The following is a 15311-nucleotide window of genomic DNA, read 5'->3' on the forward strand; positions in this document are numbered from 1 at the left end:
CACAACAGCCATCACACACACAGCTTTTACATAATTAAACAGGGGGTGCAGAGTTATTACAAACTGTTGACACCTGAATTTTGCAAGTATAATAATTATGGAAGTCAGCAGAAGAAGAAGAAAGGGAAGCCGATAGGAGAGTTTTGGTCAAAGCCAATGAAGGTCAGTGTCAAAGGCAACAGTGCATGTCGGACAAAGATTGTGATGTCAGCATAAGATTATATAGAGTCTGAGTCTGTTAAGGTTCCGTATGGATTCTTAGAATTGAATTTCATTATAATAATTATAATTTAGATATAAATTAATTAAGCTAATATAGTTGTATGCAGAATATATTTGTATATTATTGTTGGCTATATGGAAGAAATAGTTATATACTGCATTTCTGCTATAGGGAAGCCAGTCGAACAGTGTGCTTTAAGTTGTACATTAGAAACATAACATAAGAATCTATAAATTTCCATCTCCCACCCCATAAATTTAAGATAAACTTATATATACTTTGGAGAGTTGTAGAATACCACATTCCAAGACAAATAGCCTACTCTATTAAATAGATTCCAATTTCTCAAAATGAAGACATCCAAACGGTGTCTAAAGGTTTTTTTAAATATAGTAGTGTTTCTTTCTTTTTCATCAAATCTATAGATTGTCCTAATCGATTAGGAGTCTTTAGAATCAAGATGTAAATAGTTGCAGTCAGGGCTTGCAAAGACACACGATCATCAATACAATTTTTCTTAGCCAATTGCCAAAAACCTAGGAGTAGAAGTAACATAGCTTTCTCGGCGAGTTCTTCAATGAACAGAGCTGCATCATCTCGACCTCCGGTTTGCTTGTAAGCATCGCTATTTATCGCGTAATTTAGATTTCAGCTTACAGCGCATCGCTTTTGTTTAAATCTATTCTATTCACAAGTTATCGATCTCTGTCAAGTTCTTGTTGTTTTATTTTGAAGCATATTAGGGTTGTTCTTTAGCATAATTAGGTTTGTCAGCTAATTTTTTTAATTTTTCACTCTGCTATTATAAGTTGTCTTGGTTAAGTCCGATCTTTTGATGGTGACGCTAAGTTGAATCTTATCGATTAGATTAGTCTCTTTATGAAAAATAATGTGCTTAACATGGTTCATGACATTGATCTGCTACTTTAGCCGATGGTTTATGAGTATGCTTTAGAAAATTAATTATTTTTGCAATTCGGAAACTTAGCTAATGGCTTTCTTTTTTAATATCACTCCTAATAGCAGATGCCATGCCGAAACTTTTCGGAATCCCAGCCGATGTGTTCCTTTTGCTTGTTAACGCATTTTTCCCATATCAATTACAGATCAAATTGAGTAGCACGCCACGAACCTCAAGATTAGGATATGCACTTGAATAAAGCAGATCTTCCAGACCTTAGCGTGTTTCATTGCGTAAAGATGATAGTCCAATTTTTGCATCAACACAAACTTAATGAACAAAGCTTAAGTCCAACAACACTGTTGAAGCTAGTTAAATACCAAAATAGATTGTCGATTCGATCAGAAAATCGGTCAAATAAAGGAGAGTTGTCATTTTTGCGCACATATTTATTTAGAATAATGCTATTTCCACATGTTCTCTAGAATTTAGTGATATGCATGGAATTGAGCAGAATCAAGGAGAAACACACCCAGGTGGCATATTTATATTTCCGCAAGGAAGATGACAGTTATAGAATAGATAAATTAATGATTAATTATAGATTGAAATATCCAATGTACAAACAAGGGTAAGTATAATATGGGTAGAGAGGTAGTATGATACATAAATTTACTCATACTTAGCAATTAGACATAGGCAGGGAGAAAGAAAGAAGAGAACTACTAGGAACTTTTGTACTTCTAATCTAAATATACAGCTTATATTGTACATACACATGATTAGGATCCAGCTCTACGCTCCCAGGTACTACCGAGAGAACCGCACATGGCTAACACAGGAGTCACAAGCCAACTCTGCTACTTTATGGACCTCTTACTGCTCGACCCTAGCATGGAGGATTACGGAGGACGGAGAGGGCTGTCACCACCTGCCGCCTACCTCTACAAACTGTGTGGTAAAACCGCATCAAGCAACACATGACCAACTCAGGCCCCATGCCTGCATGGATAAGCAATACTCTAGTACCCCGCGCGGAGCTCCGACCCTCCAGATCGACAGACATTGCACTAGAGCAAACATTCGAATATTGGTGAACCGATACCGTGGCACTATATTTACTCGTATAATCATGCAAGGTGTATGATACACGTATAAACTAAGCAAGGAGCATACATCTGATAAAGCAGAATATGAGCCACACATACATAAAGATACAGAAGATAATTCTATTAGAGATATCCGAGAATTACAAAGATAGGAAAGTACTTAAGCCATACCGAGCTCTTCTAGCAAACCCGGGAATCCGTAGAAGAACTACTTCATCCTAAACTCCACTAGTCTATGGACTAAAGCAAGAGAGATGAATGAATGAGCAACTTGTTGTCTGTCTCTAAATGGAGATCCCTTTCTCATATTTATAGCCCTTGTAAGGTCGGTTGTGGCCGGTAATTTAGCTTGGTGCAGGTGTAACCACCTTTAAGGAGCAACCAGGAGTCGCCACGCGTCAGCGGGAGGATAGTGGGCCCACCTCTGGTTCGGCCGAACCAGGGGTCAGTTGAACCAGAGTAATCGCCTCTAGCCACCACCTTTGGCAGGGTGGTTGGTCGGTGGGCCCTCTAGTCTATAGTCTGTGCCCGAATAGTTTTATGTCAGTTTGAGTGTCTTTATGGGCCCTTTGATCCAATAGGGGTTGAGGTAGCGACGTGTGATTTGTTAGGGTTTTCGCCTTGTGCCACCTTGGGTGTGTTTTCTCCACAAATGTGCTCAATTCTCTACATGCCACTAAAATTCAGGGGACACGTGGGAAAATGTTATTCTAAATTAATATGTGTGTAAGAAATGTTAGCTCTCCTTTATTAAATTATTTGGTATTAGCGACCGTCAATAGTACTTTTAACGATCACAAATAAATTCACAAGCATATGAATACCAATGTAGCTTTCATCCAGGAGTATTCCTAGGTAAAGAATCAACAGAGAATGTGTGTGTACTGTTCATCGAGACAAGTTTGTACAAGGATAACAAGAATGAGATAGGTGAGGGTAGAGAGAATTTCATGGGTAAGGATCGGCCTCTATATGCTTACTTCGGACACCGGCTTACATCTGGTCTGCCAGGTGACTCCAGCCTACAACTCTAGGACATACCTGAATATAGAGGATTACAAAGGATGAATAGGACTGTCACCATCTAATGCCTACCGATCTACAACTCGTGAGGCATGCACCAAACAAAAGTAATCGCTAGCCAAGAACGTCCTTCAATTCTTTATCTAGAGTTTTAGACTAGAGCCTCCACTAAACTAATGATGATCCCATAAGCAACTATGGACTAAACTTATTTAAATAAGAAACTTGAGGACCATAGAGAAATTACGAACACTTACTTAGATTAAAAAGCATCTATCAAGATATAAGTATGGAGAAGAGGCACTGCACTTTTCCAAACTACTTCTCACTCTCTCCCTATTTTTTTATTTTTTAATCACTACTAATCAGAGCTTCACCATTGGAGTAGAGCTTCAAGACCTTCTTGTGTTGTGTGTGAGAGTTAGCTCTTCTTCTCTTTTTCTGTGTGATGGTGGTAATGCCGCCCTCGTTGGGAGCGGATGATGACAAAGTCTTGTGTGTCTATGTTAAGGACTCTATATTGTATATGTACTTTGTAATTTTGCAAGGTATAGTGTTTGTAGGATTCAAAGATTTATCCATTTAATGGTTTCATTAACACGGTGAGTGATCATCGTGGTCATGTGATACGTATTTATCTGTTGTAGTTGAGAAATAGAACATCAACATCACTACGTCAAAAGCAGATAAAGGAGACATCTATATTAGTGACATGATAAAAAAAATGCGTCCCTAATGTGATATGAGTGGCGTTTGAAACGCGTCACTAATTTGTGAGAATCTCTCCCGTGTAAATATATTAGGACACATTTTAAGAAGACGCATCACTAATGAGATGTGGAGTATTATTAGAGACGGATCTTGTTCAGACGTGTCACGTGTCACAAATGTCGGATCTTATTGGTGGATTCTGCTGGAATTGAACCAGCAACCTACTGGGCCCTCCTCAATGACTAAATCCACTGCAACATGAACCTACTTTTGACACTTGAAATCTAATACCTCGATTTGTTCATTTTCCACAGCTAACATACAAGTCCGGCCGTAGCCCCACGAACCCTAGGGATCCTCTCCTCCCACCTCGACTCGCACCCCGCCGCCACCACTGCGTTCTCCCCGGGCAGAATGCCGGATCCCACACCACAACCGGCGCGCCCTCCGCGAGCGAGACACCGGGGACTCCCCTCCCCCGCTGCCGTTCCCTCCGCCGGATCTCTCCTTATCCCCATCTTGTCCCGCCGTGGCTGGCATCCTCCTCGTCTCGACCACAATGGCATGGGCTGGGTAGGGAGAGGGAGGGGAAGCGTCCGTGGTCTTGCCTCCTCCACTCTCCTGCCTCGGTGTTGGCACCTCCTCCGTCTCGTACCTACCTCTCGCCTCGATCTCAATCCTCCACGCCCACGGATTCTACTGACGCTAGCTTGTTGCTCTGTGATGTGTGCTTCTGCTGATGTGCTCTAGTATTGCTTGCTATATTGCAGTACTTCATGGTGTCTATTCTTTGTGTTAGATTAGATTAAAGGAATTCTCACAGTATATCTCAGAACCATTTGTGTTGGTGAAAAATTTATTACTTTTCATCAGATAATGGTTGGGTTAAAATGATTGTTTCAGTACATATTCATAGATTATGGCTGTATCTCTGCTTACACATTTACTTTTCATCAGATAATAGTTGAGTTGAAATGCATAATCTTGATGCTTCTGAAAAAAATGCAAATGCACTGAAATAGATTGTTTACTGTTTATACCAGCAGTAGTTACTAGTTGTTTTAGCTTCCTATTTTGGCTTTATCATCTCTGTGCTTTAAATCTGTACTTCCATCGCTAAGTCACTCCCATTAATTCTTTATATCAAGTCAGTGTGATTGGTCGAGTTGTGTGGCGTGAGCCGCAAAAATCCACCGGAGAGGTATGCGATTAGGGGAGAAATTGTGGGAGAATTTTCCCGCAATTTCTCTTGTAAAATCCTGTACATTCCAGTAGTGGTAACTCTACCATATGATTGGACCATGATGTCAATTTTGGCTTCCACAACAACTTATTCTATTAGTTGATTGTTTCCCTGAACTTATGACTTTCATTTGTTTGCATGCACATGCGCATTGCCTCACCACGATATCAAGAAAGAAGCAAGGTGGTCAGTGGCGGAGGACGCCCAAAATTTTAGGTGTGGCGGGCGGCGGCCGGCGGCGCGCGGGGCTGCGGGCAGGCGGGGGCGGGGCTGCGGCCTGCGGGCGGCGGGCGGCGGCGCGCGGGGCGGCGGGAGGCGGGCAGGCAGGGGCGGGGCCTGCGGGCGGCGGGCGGGCGGGGGCGGGGGCGGCCGGGCGGGGGCGCGGGGCTGCGGGCGGCAGCCGGCGGCCGGCGACGCGCGGGGCTGCGGGCGGCGGGCGGGCGGGGGTGGGGCTGCGGCCTGCGGGCGGCGGCGCGCGGGGCTGCGGGCGGCGGGCGAGCAGCGGGCGGGCGGCGGGCGAGCAGCGGGCGGGCGGCGGGCGGCGGCGTGCGGACCGAGGTATGGCGAGCGCCACATCTCGCCACACTGGGCCCTCCGCCACTGAAGGTGGTCAAGGCAAGAAGTCTGCCTCCTGCGAATCAAAATGGTAGGTGACAACTTTTTTCCTAGTTCTTACTGCTTATTTTAGTAAAATGGTATGTGCTTGCTGTGTGTTACTAACTAGTTTACATATTAAACTGGTTAATGCATAATTGACTGTCTCCCACAATATATGTTTGTCTTTGTTTTGTCACTTCCTTTTCTGGAATGGCTCTGCTCTTAATATATTATCATGGTACTCAAACTTAGTATAACTACCACTTGTACTACATTATGCTCTTAATATATTATGCTGTGCCTCTTGGAATAGGACATTTATATTACAGATATCCTACATTGGCTAACAAATTTAATTTGTGTTGCAATCTACGGTATTTTCCCTCATAATTTTGTTGCAATTCTTTCACAAATGTTTTTGGCATGGTTTGTTATTTTCAGCGGCTGTCCCATGTGGAAGCCTTGAAAAAACAGATTGGTTTGTTCTGTGATTAGATTCAATGGTACAATGAATTTATGTTTTTTCTTAGGTATTTCTCTTGTTTTCTTCTCATGGCCATGAACTTACAGGAGCTTGATTGTTGTGGATGATCTCGGAAGGGCAACAAATTCCTCTGATGGAGCTTTTGTCACGTTACATTGAGGTTAAGGCTAGGTCATCCATTAGCAATGATCACAAGCATTCTCATATAAAACTCTCTAGTTTTCTGTCAGATAGAGCTGCATGGAGATTTTGTTGCATGTTTCCTCTTGTACTTGTAGCTTTATAATAAAATCAAATGATTCTTAAAGCAGTAGTTTATTTCCTTTGGCAAACACTCTTATTGTGTCAGAACTCAGATCTTCTATTAGTGATGCCCGTGGGGCTAGGACCTTGTGATGAGTGATTGAACAACACAGTGTGCGTGTGACGTTTCTCTTGGTTGGTGTCGTTGCAGGTGATAGGTGGAGACTGAACATGCGGCGACGTGTGAAGAATGAAGATATGATGCCACGCCGATGGACTGAGAGCGGTGAAGGGTGGATCAAGACTTGCGTTCGAGAGATTTGAGATCGTGCGGTGTATGTCTACTGTACCTGATGACACAGCGAGAGAACGTTGGTGGACGGTTTCTTGGTTAAGCCACAAAACCAAGATCCCGGACGTTCGTTGCGGCGGACGTGGCCGAAGACAGGGACAATTGTCGATCGCGAGAAGATTTCGGATCGTCGTGCGGCGAGATCACGGGACACCATGGTGCTAGATGGAAGGATCGCGGACATCGAGATTGTTTGCCGTGGAGGATGATATTGCGTGATACGCGCCGATTACGTTAATTTGATTTACGTAATGCCAAATTTGTAATTTAGGTAGTGCCACCCTATGGGTTATAAATATGTGGCACCTAGGATTGAGGGGTATGCGTTTTTAGGGTTTTTGGTGTTTGCTACAGTAGCCGCCGTGAACAGTCCCGCGCTACAGTAGCCGCCTCCCTGAAGCTCTTCTTGCGTGCACTCCTCTCTCCAGTCTAGCCTAGGGTTTAATTCCTAGTGAGGGATTTTTGTTGATCTCTCTAATCAAGAGAGGGAGGACGATCGGGCGGAGGCTAGATGCAATTTTGTAAGAACAAGTACTTGGTTTAATACTTTATCATTAAGTATTGTTCTTTGTTTCATTGCATCGTGCTTATTTGTTCTTCGTCAGGTTTATCGTCGGTTTCAATCTAGGTTTTCTTGATCCGCATTTTATACTTAATTTCCTTGCATAATATTTTGGGAATAGCTTTCTAGTGATCTTGTGAACCTATGTTTCGAGTTTCCTCGCGTTTGGATCTAATTTGCTAAAGTTCTTGAAATTTGGAAGTTTGATCTGTTTGCTTCCGTGCGAAATTATTTTGAGTTGCTCCCATTCACCCCCCCCCCCTCTGGTCGCATTTTCCGGTCCTACAATTAGCAGATTGAATACAGATGTCCTGGATACTTAAGTAGTAATGTTAGAGCTCAGGAGTAGTAATGTTAGAACTCAGATTTTAATTAACCTCCCTGCATGCTGAAGTAGTAATGTTAGAGCTCCTTTCCGAACTACCTACAGAAATGTTGGAGCTCCTAGGATTATTACTCTACTACCTATTGAAATCGTGCTGCTCGAGCAGGGGAGGGCCGAGAGGAGCGCGTCAGCGGCGGCTCGGGCGTGTGGGTGGAGGCAGCACGGGAGGCGGCAGCACGGGGTAGCACGGGCGGCAGCACGGGGGGGGGGGAGTACGGGGGGTGGCGGCGCGGGGGCGGAGGCGCGTGGGGGCGGCGGCGTGGGGGGGCGCGGCGCGGGGGGCGGAGCACGAGGGCGGCGCGCGGGGGCGACCACGCGCGGGGGCGTAGGGGGGGCGGCGCGCGGGGGCGGCCACGCTCAGGGGCGGCGGCGCGGGGGCAGGGGGGCGGCGCGCGGCAGTGGGGCGCGGGGGTGGCATGCAGGGGCGGCGGCGCGGGGCGGGGGAATACTCGGGTGGGGCAGCGAAACAAAGAAAACATGAACACTTAGGGCAACTGTATTTTCGTCGGCTCAAATGAGGCCAACGAAAATAAGTCGCCGACGAAATTAGACTTATTTTCGTCGGCTTAGGTTAAGCCGACGAAAATATTACCTTAGTTTCGTCGGCCCTAACCATTTCGTCGGTTTGGGTAAGCCGACGAACTAATTTAGTTGTTTTCGTCGGCTTGCCATAGACCGACGAAAATAAATGTGGCCGACGAAATTGAGCTATTTTGGTGCAGTGTGTTTACATATGCAGCGGATAGACATGCACAGATTCATATTCTGGAGTCCAAATTGTGATATGCTTGCCGCTTATCTCACTAAAAGGAACCATCCCTCAGGTAATTTTCTTCTGCTTCCATGGATAACTACTTAATTATGCATGATTACAAGGATGTTCTAACTTAGCATGCCATTGGGTGGACTACTTGTATATGTGTTCTAATTTATTGATATATTCCTTTTCCGTAGATAGAATGGAGTGTGCTACTGGTAACAATGTTAGTGAAATGCAGCTTACATTGCTTGAGCTTCTAAACGAGCTTAATGGTTCTGAAGCATCTAACCATCCCATATATTCCTATGTGCTGAGTTACTGATTTTTAGATATAATAGGGGAAGAACATCATTATGATGTGCTAAATACTTAATACAGGTTCCGAGGCATGGCTGAGAGACTTATGTATACCATTCCATTGCTTGAACTTTCTTGTTTGTTTCTGAGCAAAAACAGTTTGTAATATTATATCTTCAGACTAGATAACTTTGTTTTGCTCCCATGATGTGGCTGACAGGTGGTGTCACATGCAGGTGTTAGAAACTACTTATTCTGGTGTTATTCTAAGAAGCAATGTAGCAGCAGAACTATGAAGTAATGTAGCAGCAGAAGGGAGAAATAATGTAGCAGCCGTAATAGCATTTTTGTTCTACAATGTATCTTGACTTGATTGCTGGCCAGTAGTCTAAAAGTAGTGTTGATGCCACTTTAGATAATATATATAAAGGATAACATCTGTATGCATGATATGTATATAAGATTTATTTTGTGTGGTCTTTTTCTTTTTTTATTTTTTAATTCATCATTAGTGACGGGGTTTCGCGACCTGCATCACTAACAATCACATCATCATTGACAGGGTTTGCCAACCCACGTCGCTGTTGTCCCTCATCAGTAACGGGGTTTGCCAGCCCATGTTGATGTTATCTCTCATCAGTGGCGGGGATTGCCAACCGTTGTTGTCCATTATTAGTGACGGGGGTTGCCAACCCGTGTCACTAATATAGGTTATTAGTGACGGGTATTTCCGCGTCACTGATTGACTTCAATTAGTGACGAAAATTTAGTGACGCTAGATTTACCGTCACTAATAATGTTTAACAGCCGTCACTAATATGCAGTTTTTGACGTAGTGCATTTCTATTAATTGATCAACTCAAATTCGTCATGACATAATGACTTTTCTGGGGGTAAAACACAACATACACGTAGACACTATCAAAACAAACTAAAATAAAAAATCATAATGATAAGGATAGATCATTTAGATAACCTAAAAGAACTTAGGGGGAGACGCCGGTATTGCACTAAGAAGAAATTATCTCACGCGGATCAAAAAAAAATCTCTGAACCCCTACCCTATCCTTACATAGTGGTCCGACACCAGTAAAAATAGCAACGCGCAGATATGCATCACCTCCGGCCGGCAGGGTGCCAAGCGCACTGCTAGACTAACTGCTCTAGCGTTCGCTGGCATCATTTAGATAACCCGTCGCATAGATATCGGCCTATTGAATGCGACACTAGCCATCTAATATAAGTTTCAACTTAGCAAGCACAAATCAATGCAAAATATGCCTTTTGGAATGAAACTAGGATGAACGCATAAATTATGATTAGAGAGTAATTATAGAAAATGAATCAAGTCATTTTGAGTTTGGAAGAAATATCAATGTTTGGGAAGTTCGTATGTGGGTTTAATTCAAAATCGTTTTGAGAAAACGAAGAGGAATCTCAGGATCTCTTGACCCACTGGGCTACTAGAAGTGGACGGGGCTCTTGGGAACTTGTTGGCGGCTGTCATCAGCCAGCAGTCCAAGTCCGGAAGCGCTTGAAACGAGATCGGTCGGACTCGGGTTCCGATCCGCCCGGGGCTAGGCGTGGGTCCTCCGAGTCGGAGCCCAGCAGGCTCGGCCACGCCTCCATATAACTCGCATCGCCCTACCTTGATCTCCGCTTCAACCAGCACGCCTTCGTTCTCCCTGCGCCCGCGCGATCCAACACGACAGGATCATCCATGGCGGCCGTCTCAGCCGAGGAGGAGGAGGAACCGCCAGAGGCGGCGATGAAGAAAGAGCTGGGGCCGACGCCCTGCGGCTCCTGCATCGCCTGGCCGCCTGCCGTGTCGGAGCGGTACGAGCCCCTCGAGAAGCTGGGCGAGGGCATGTTTGGCGACGTCTACAAAGCCTGGGACCGCGTCGGCAGGCGCCTCGTCGCCGTGAAGCGCCTCAGCGGCAGGACCGACGACCGGTTCGTGGAGACGAGCCTGCGCTACTTCGCCCGGGAGGCTATGTCCCTCGGCGCCTGCCGCGGCCACCCCTCGGTCGTCAAGCTCGTGGCCACGCACGCCGACAGCGCCCGCAGCGACGGCGACTGCTTCCTCGTCACCAGGTACGCCGGCCCGCTGAACCTGCGCCAGTACATGAGGCTCCGCTCCGTCCAGGGGCGGCCGTTCCTGGAGGCCGAGGTGCGCGACGCCATGCGCCAGCTCCTCTCCGGCGCCAGGCGCGTGCACGACGCCGGCGTCCTGCACAGGGACATGGTGCCGGAGAACGTGATCGTCGACGAGAGGAGGGACGGGAAGAAGGTGGTCTACAGGATCTGCGGCTTCGGCGTGTCCGAGCGGGCCGCGCGGCCGGACAGGGACGGCTCCGCGCCGCTGGCGTCGCCGAGCCCGTACCGCGCGCCGGAGATCTTCCTCGGCTCCCAGGACTACGACGGCCGGGTCGACACGTGGGGGCTCGGATGCATCATGGCCGAGCTCATCGCCGGCAGCGGCAAGCCTTTCTTCGGCGCCAACCTGGACGCCAAGGTCTTCGAGAAGATGCAGCGCGCGGTGGGGACACAGGGCATCGTCGAGTGGTCGGGGCTGCAGAGGCTGGCGAGACGCGATCTGGCCGCCGAGCTGCGGGAGAAGGGCTACGCCACGTACACCGGGTGCCTGCGGGAGGTGTTCCCGGAGAAGCAGCTCTCGGAGGCCGGCTTCGAGGTTCTGAGCGGCCTGCTCGACGCCAACCCGGAGCGCAGGCTCACCGCCAAGGCCGCGCTCCGGAAGCCATGGTTCCGGCGCTTTAGCTTCGGTGGATGCTGCTTCGTGCCGTGACCGGCCGGGGAAGAAGATTGCTTGCACAAATCGACATGTTCTTGCTTTTGTTTTTTTTTTTGTGATTTAATTAATTCGTTGTAGTGCCAACTAGATATTCTTTTAATTTGTTAGTTAAGCCAAGCTATATTAGTTGACAGTTCTTTTTTTGTTTAGTGATCTAGTCATAGTATGTGTCATTGCGCCATGAATTTATTTTTTACAGAAGTAATTTGTAAATAGTTTTTTGGTACACTGGATATCGTGTTCAAAAGAATTCCCATGTTTCTTTGGGCGATAACCTCTTACTTCTTATAGCACCTCTGAACAATTATTTGTCCCGGTGGGATCTCTTAGACAGCGTGATATTGCCGTCACGGCAGCTTCAATCGATGCATCCTCTCCCTGACCATATTCAAGATGAACAAAAGATGTCAGTAAATTCTTACAAATCCATCCATACATGAAATACACAAATACAAAAGAAAAAGAACAGAGAAAAGCTATCCTTTTTCTATAGGAGTTCTAAAATTTAGTAAATCAACTCAGGAAACTGCAAATATATATGGTGCGCAGTTGTTATGCTATAGGTACCAGTGGCACAAATCACCAAGTTCTAGAGAAGAATCACTTAGCTCTTTTTCATTGCCGACCACATTTCCCGCATGATATCTCCCTCACTATTGTAAACGTTCCAACCTGATGACCTACATTTTCCTCAATATATCTATGACTTTACTATTTGAAATTAGGGTGTCAGTCCTATAGTAGAGTTTACTACAATGGAGGATACAAGATCTAAATTGTCCCCATGACAAAGATTCAAAAGACTAAACAAACTATGGTATGACTTTCAAGTCCAATTATCACATTTAAAACATACTCTGTCAATTATTTAATCGGGACCATGAAAGATGCAAGGAATAAGTACCGCATTCCGATATGAATACACCAGATAACTAATAGGTCAAACGATAGAATGTAACCTTTTCTTTCCAGTAGAACATGTTCCCATACTTCCCTGAAACCTGACTCCAAAAGCTCCGAGGGACATCTAAATCAACTAATGGGCCAATGTTGAAATTTATTATGTTACCTGCCCAAAAATTCCCAGATTAGACTCAGTACATATATCCCACCAACAAATATACAGAAAACAAATTTCAGGTGTTTTTATAGTACACACAAGATGCCACAACAATGGGTGCTGAAATTCAACTCAGTTAAATCTTCAAACAGATACAACTATAAGATTGCTACTAGTAACATCATATATGATTTCAATTAACAAGTGGCAAAATAGTTACAACATATGAAAAAAAAACTCAAAGTATCTTACCAAAGGTTGGATCAGCAACAAAAACAATAGTACGCTCATCAACCTGCCAAAAATCTTTGATAGCCAATCCTGAAAAATATAGCGCAAAAACAAATGATATAAAATATGATGTCACATGCAGAGTCGTGACAAGATAGGGATTTGCATCCTGCTACCCAGGTTCCGTCATGTATTTATGGTCCAATCAAATGCTTTCCCTTAGACAGAAATAAGAATCATATGGAGTATTATAAACATAAAAAATATATGTTTAAAAATTTAATTGAAATACAGGATGACCACTGAGCTGATGTATAAATCAAATTTGGAAATGTAAATTAAAGAGAAACCCTATAAAGAAAAAGAAAACAATCAGAAACAGCATAGTGTTGTAGTTCTTGGGAGTTGGCAATGATATTGCAGAACGTTCTATTGGAACTTTACAATATGAACAGTTAAACGTATACAAGCCTAAACATCTCATGAATACTAAAAGACATGCTATGTTATAGTTCTAACATGAAAAAAGCTCCAAAATGGTAGTTTTAGTAATTTTTGTTGTATTAAACCATATGAAGGTACGAGAAACAATTTGATCATTTTCACATGGTTAATCAAGACATTAGAAATCAGCTGTCCAATTAGGAAACTGTGACCAAGCATACCGTGATTACAAGTTTTTGAATGGAGGCAGCAATGAAAGAATAGAAAGCAAGCCAAGGGCCCTACCATATACAGGCTAAAACAAACTCACCAGGGGTATCAGGATAATTTTGTGCAAGAACTCGCAGTTTGTACCCTGTATCCTTCTCCAGGTCTTCTATCTCTTGGCGCAAACGGTTTTCCTAAGAACAAACAACCCACCTCTATAATTGATGTGGAAAAAACAAGACAGTGCATTTTTCAGGTAGAACAAAAGGTAAGGTAGACAAGTATTCCTCTTCATTATAATATAAGAGTTGACATGACCTTTCAGCAAATATATATTGCAAGATTAAATGAACGGATGATAAAGAAATTCAAACAGTAGAATGTAAAGTGCCTCTATCAGACAATTTTATCCTATATAAGCCAGAATGTCCTGCTTTCTCTTGTTCCTCGGGGAAAAAAAAAATATGCAAGTCACTCAGGATATCAAATCCTAGACAAATAAATAGGTGTTGGGATCCTCAGCATGTATTAAGTTTTGATAAGTCTCATGCTCTCAGATTTAGCTTTCCATCATTTGGTAATCCGTATTGTTCCTCTGGACTATGGAGTCTGGACACTAATAAATTTTTTAATTGCCTGTGAAGAAATAATTGGTTGTAATGTCATGGATTGAAATTACCTGGCCTGAGGAAAGAAAACCAGCAACATCAATGACGGTAGTAAATTCTTTAGGAAGCAGTTCTGGTTTGTTTACCCCAGTCCTAGCATTGGCCGAACCAACAACTGCAAGTACCATATGTTACCTGACACTATCTGATAAATAGAAGGCAATTTTACTGAAAAAAAATACATTTATGCTTCTTTTTCACTAGACATGCTAGCAAGAAAAGATAAGCACAAATAACAACGATACAGAAATCTGGAACCAATATCCTCCCGCAATCCTTCACTCAGGAATGTTCCACCAAGCATCGCAAACTTGAGAGCGAAGCGAGCTTACAGCAAGTGAAGCAAACGGCGAGGGCGAGCGCGCCGGAGACCGCGGCCTTCCATGGCACAGAGCTGGCGAGCTCGCCGGCCCAGGAAGGAGTAGCCTCGCTAGCAGCGGCGGCGCGGTGTGAGGTCCGACTGGCGCAGCAGCGGACGCGAGGGAGGGGAAGGGCCCTTCGCCGTGTGCGGGTAACGGATAATGGCGACGAGGTCGGTGCGGTTGCTCTCGAGGGTGCCAGTGGAAGAAGACGAACGGATGCGAGCACAAGAGCCATGCTTTTTTCTTGTTTTGTTTTGCTTTTGCTTTTTCTTTTGTAGCTATAGAGGAAGGGACTAGAAGATACCGTTTACTGTTATTAGCACGTTTTACGAAAATTTTATTAAAATTATTTTTCATCAACTTAGTTGAAAAGAGATAATTTAAATCATGTCATTGACGTAAGACGCGTGCATGTAATTTATAGGCACGAGTGTGCTTGCGTAATTTATTTTAGAAAAATAGAAAATTGTTTTGGAACTCAAATTTTTTTGACCTAGTAATTTTATTTACAACTTCTTTTATAGAACTCTCAACATACTAGAGCCCAAATAAAATCTTAGTTCTCTAAAACATTAAAAACTTAGATCATGAAATATTTTGCAGCAATTAAGCAATTTAAATGAGTAATATGTTGTTC

At 44.3% G+C, this 15311-nt stretch overlaps 2 protein-coding genes across 2 annotated transcripts; one reads left to right on the forward strand and one right to left on the reverse strand.

The window, feature by feature from the left end:
• The first annotated feature begins 10610 nt into the window (after positions 1-10610).
• On the forward strand, positions 10611-11696 carry LOC112900523 (putative cyclin-dependent kinase F-2). The gene has a single exon (XM_025969379.1). It carries the CDS (start codon positions 10611-10613, stop codon positions 11694-11696), a length of 1086 nt encoding a protein of 361 aa, XP_025825164.1.
• Positions 11697-11870: 174 nt separating this feature from the next.
• LOC112898789 (thylakoid lumenal 15.0 kDa protein 2, chloroplastic) lies at positions 11871-14932 on the reverse strand. Its single transcript, XM_025967078.1, has 6 exons — positions 14645-14932; positions 14324-14427; positions 13748-13838; positions 13015-13083; positions 12662-12771; positions 11871-12080 (listed from the first exon to the last, which is right to left on the reverse strand). Exons 1-6 carry the CDS (start codon positions 14907-14909, stop codon positions 11988-11990), a joined length of 732 nt encoding a protein of 243 aa, XP_025822863.1. The 5' UTR covers positions 14910-14932; the 3' UTR covers positions 11871-11987.
• Positions 14933-15311: the final 379 nt, after the last annotated feature.

The sequence above is a fragment of the Panicum hallii genome, chromosome 7, assembly GCF_002211085.1.
Source record: "Panicum hallii strain FIL2 chromosome 7, PHallii_v3.1, whole genome shotgun sequence".
Taxonomy (NCBI): domain Eukaryota; kingdom Viridiplantae; phylum Streptophyta; class Magnoliopsida; order Poales; family Poaceae; genus Panicum; species Panicum hallii.

Coding starts and splice junctions, on each gene's coding strand:
- LOC112900523 (XM_025969379.1), top strand. CDS start 10,611: ATGGCGGCCGTCTCAGCCGAGGAGGAGGAGGAACCGCCAGAGGCGGCG.
- LOC112898789 (XM_025967078.1), bottom strand. CDS start 14,909: ATGGCTCTTGTGCTCGCATCCGTTCGTCTTCTTCCACTGGCACCCTCG. Junction 13,084..13,747: donor AAATTATCCTGATACCCCTG/GTGAGTTTGTTT, acceptor TATATTTTTCAG/GATTGGCTATCAAAGATTTT. Junction 12,081..12,661: donor TGTTCTACTGGAAAGAAAAG/GTTACATTCTAT, acceptor GAATATGGTCAG/GGAGAGGATGCATCGATTGA.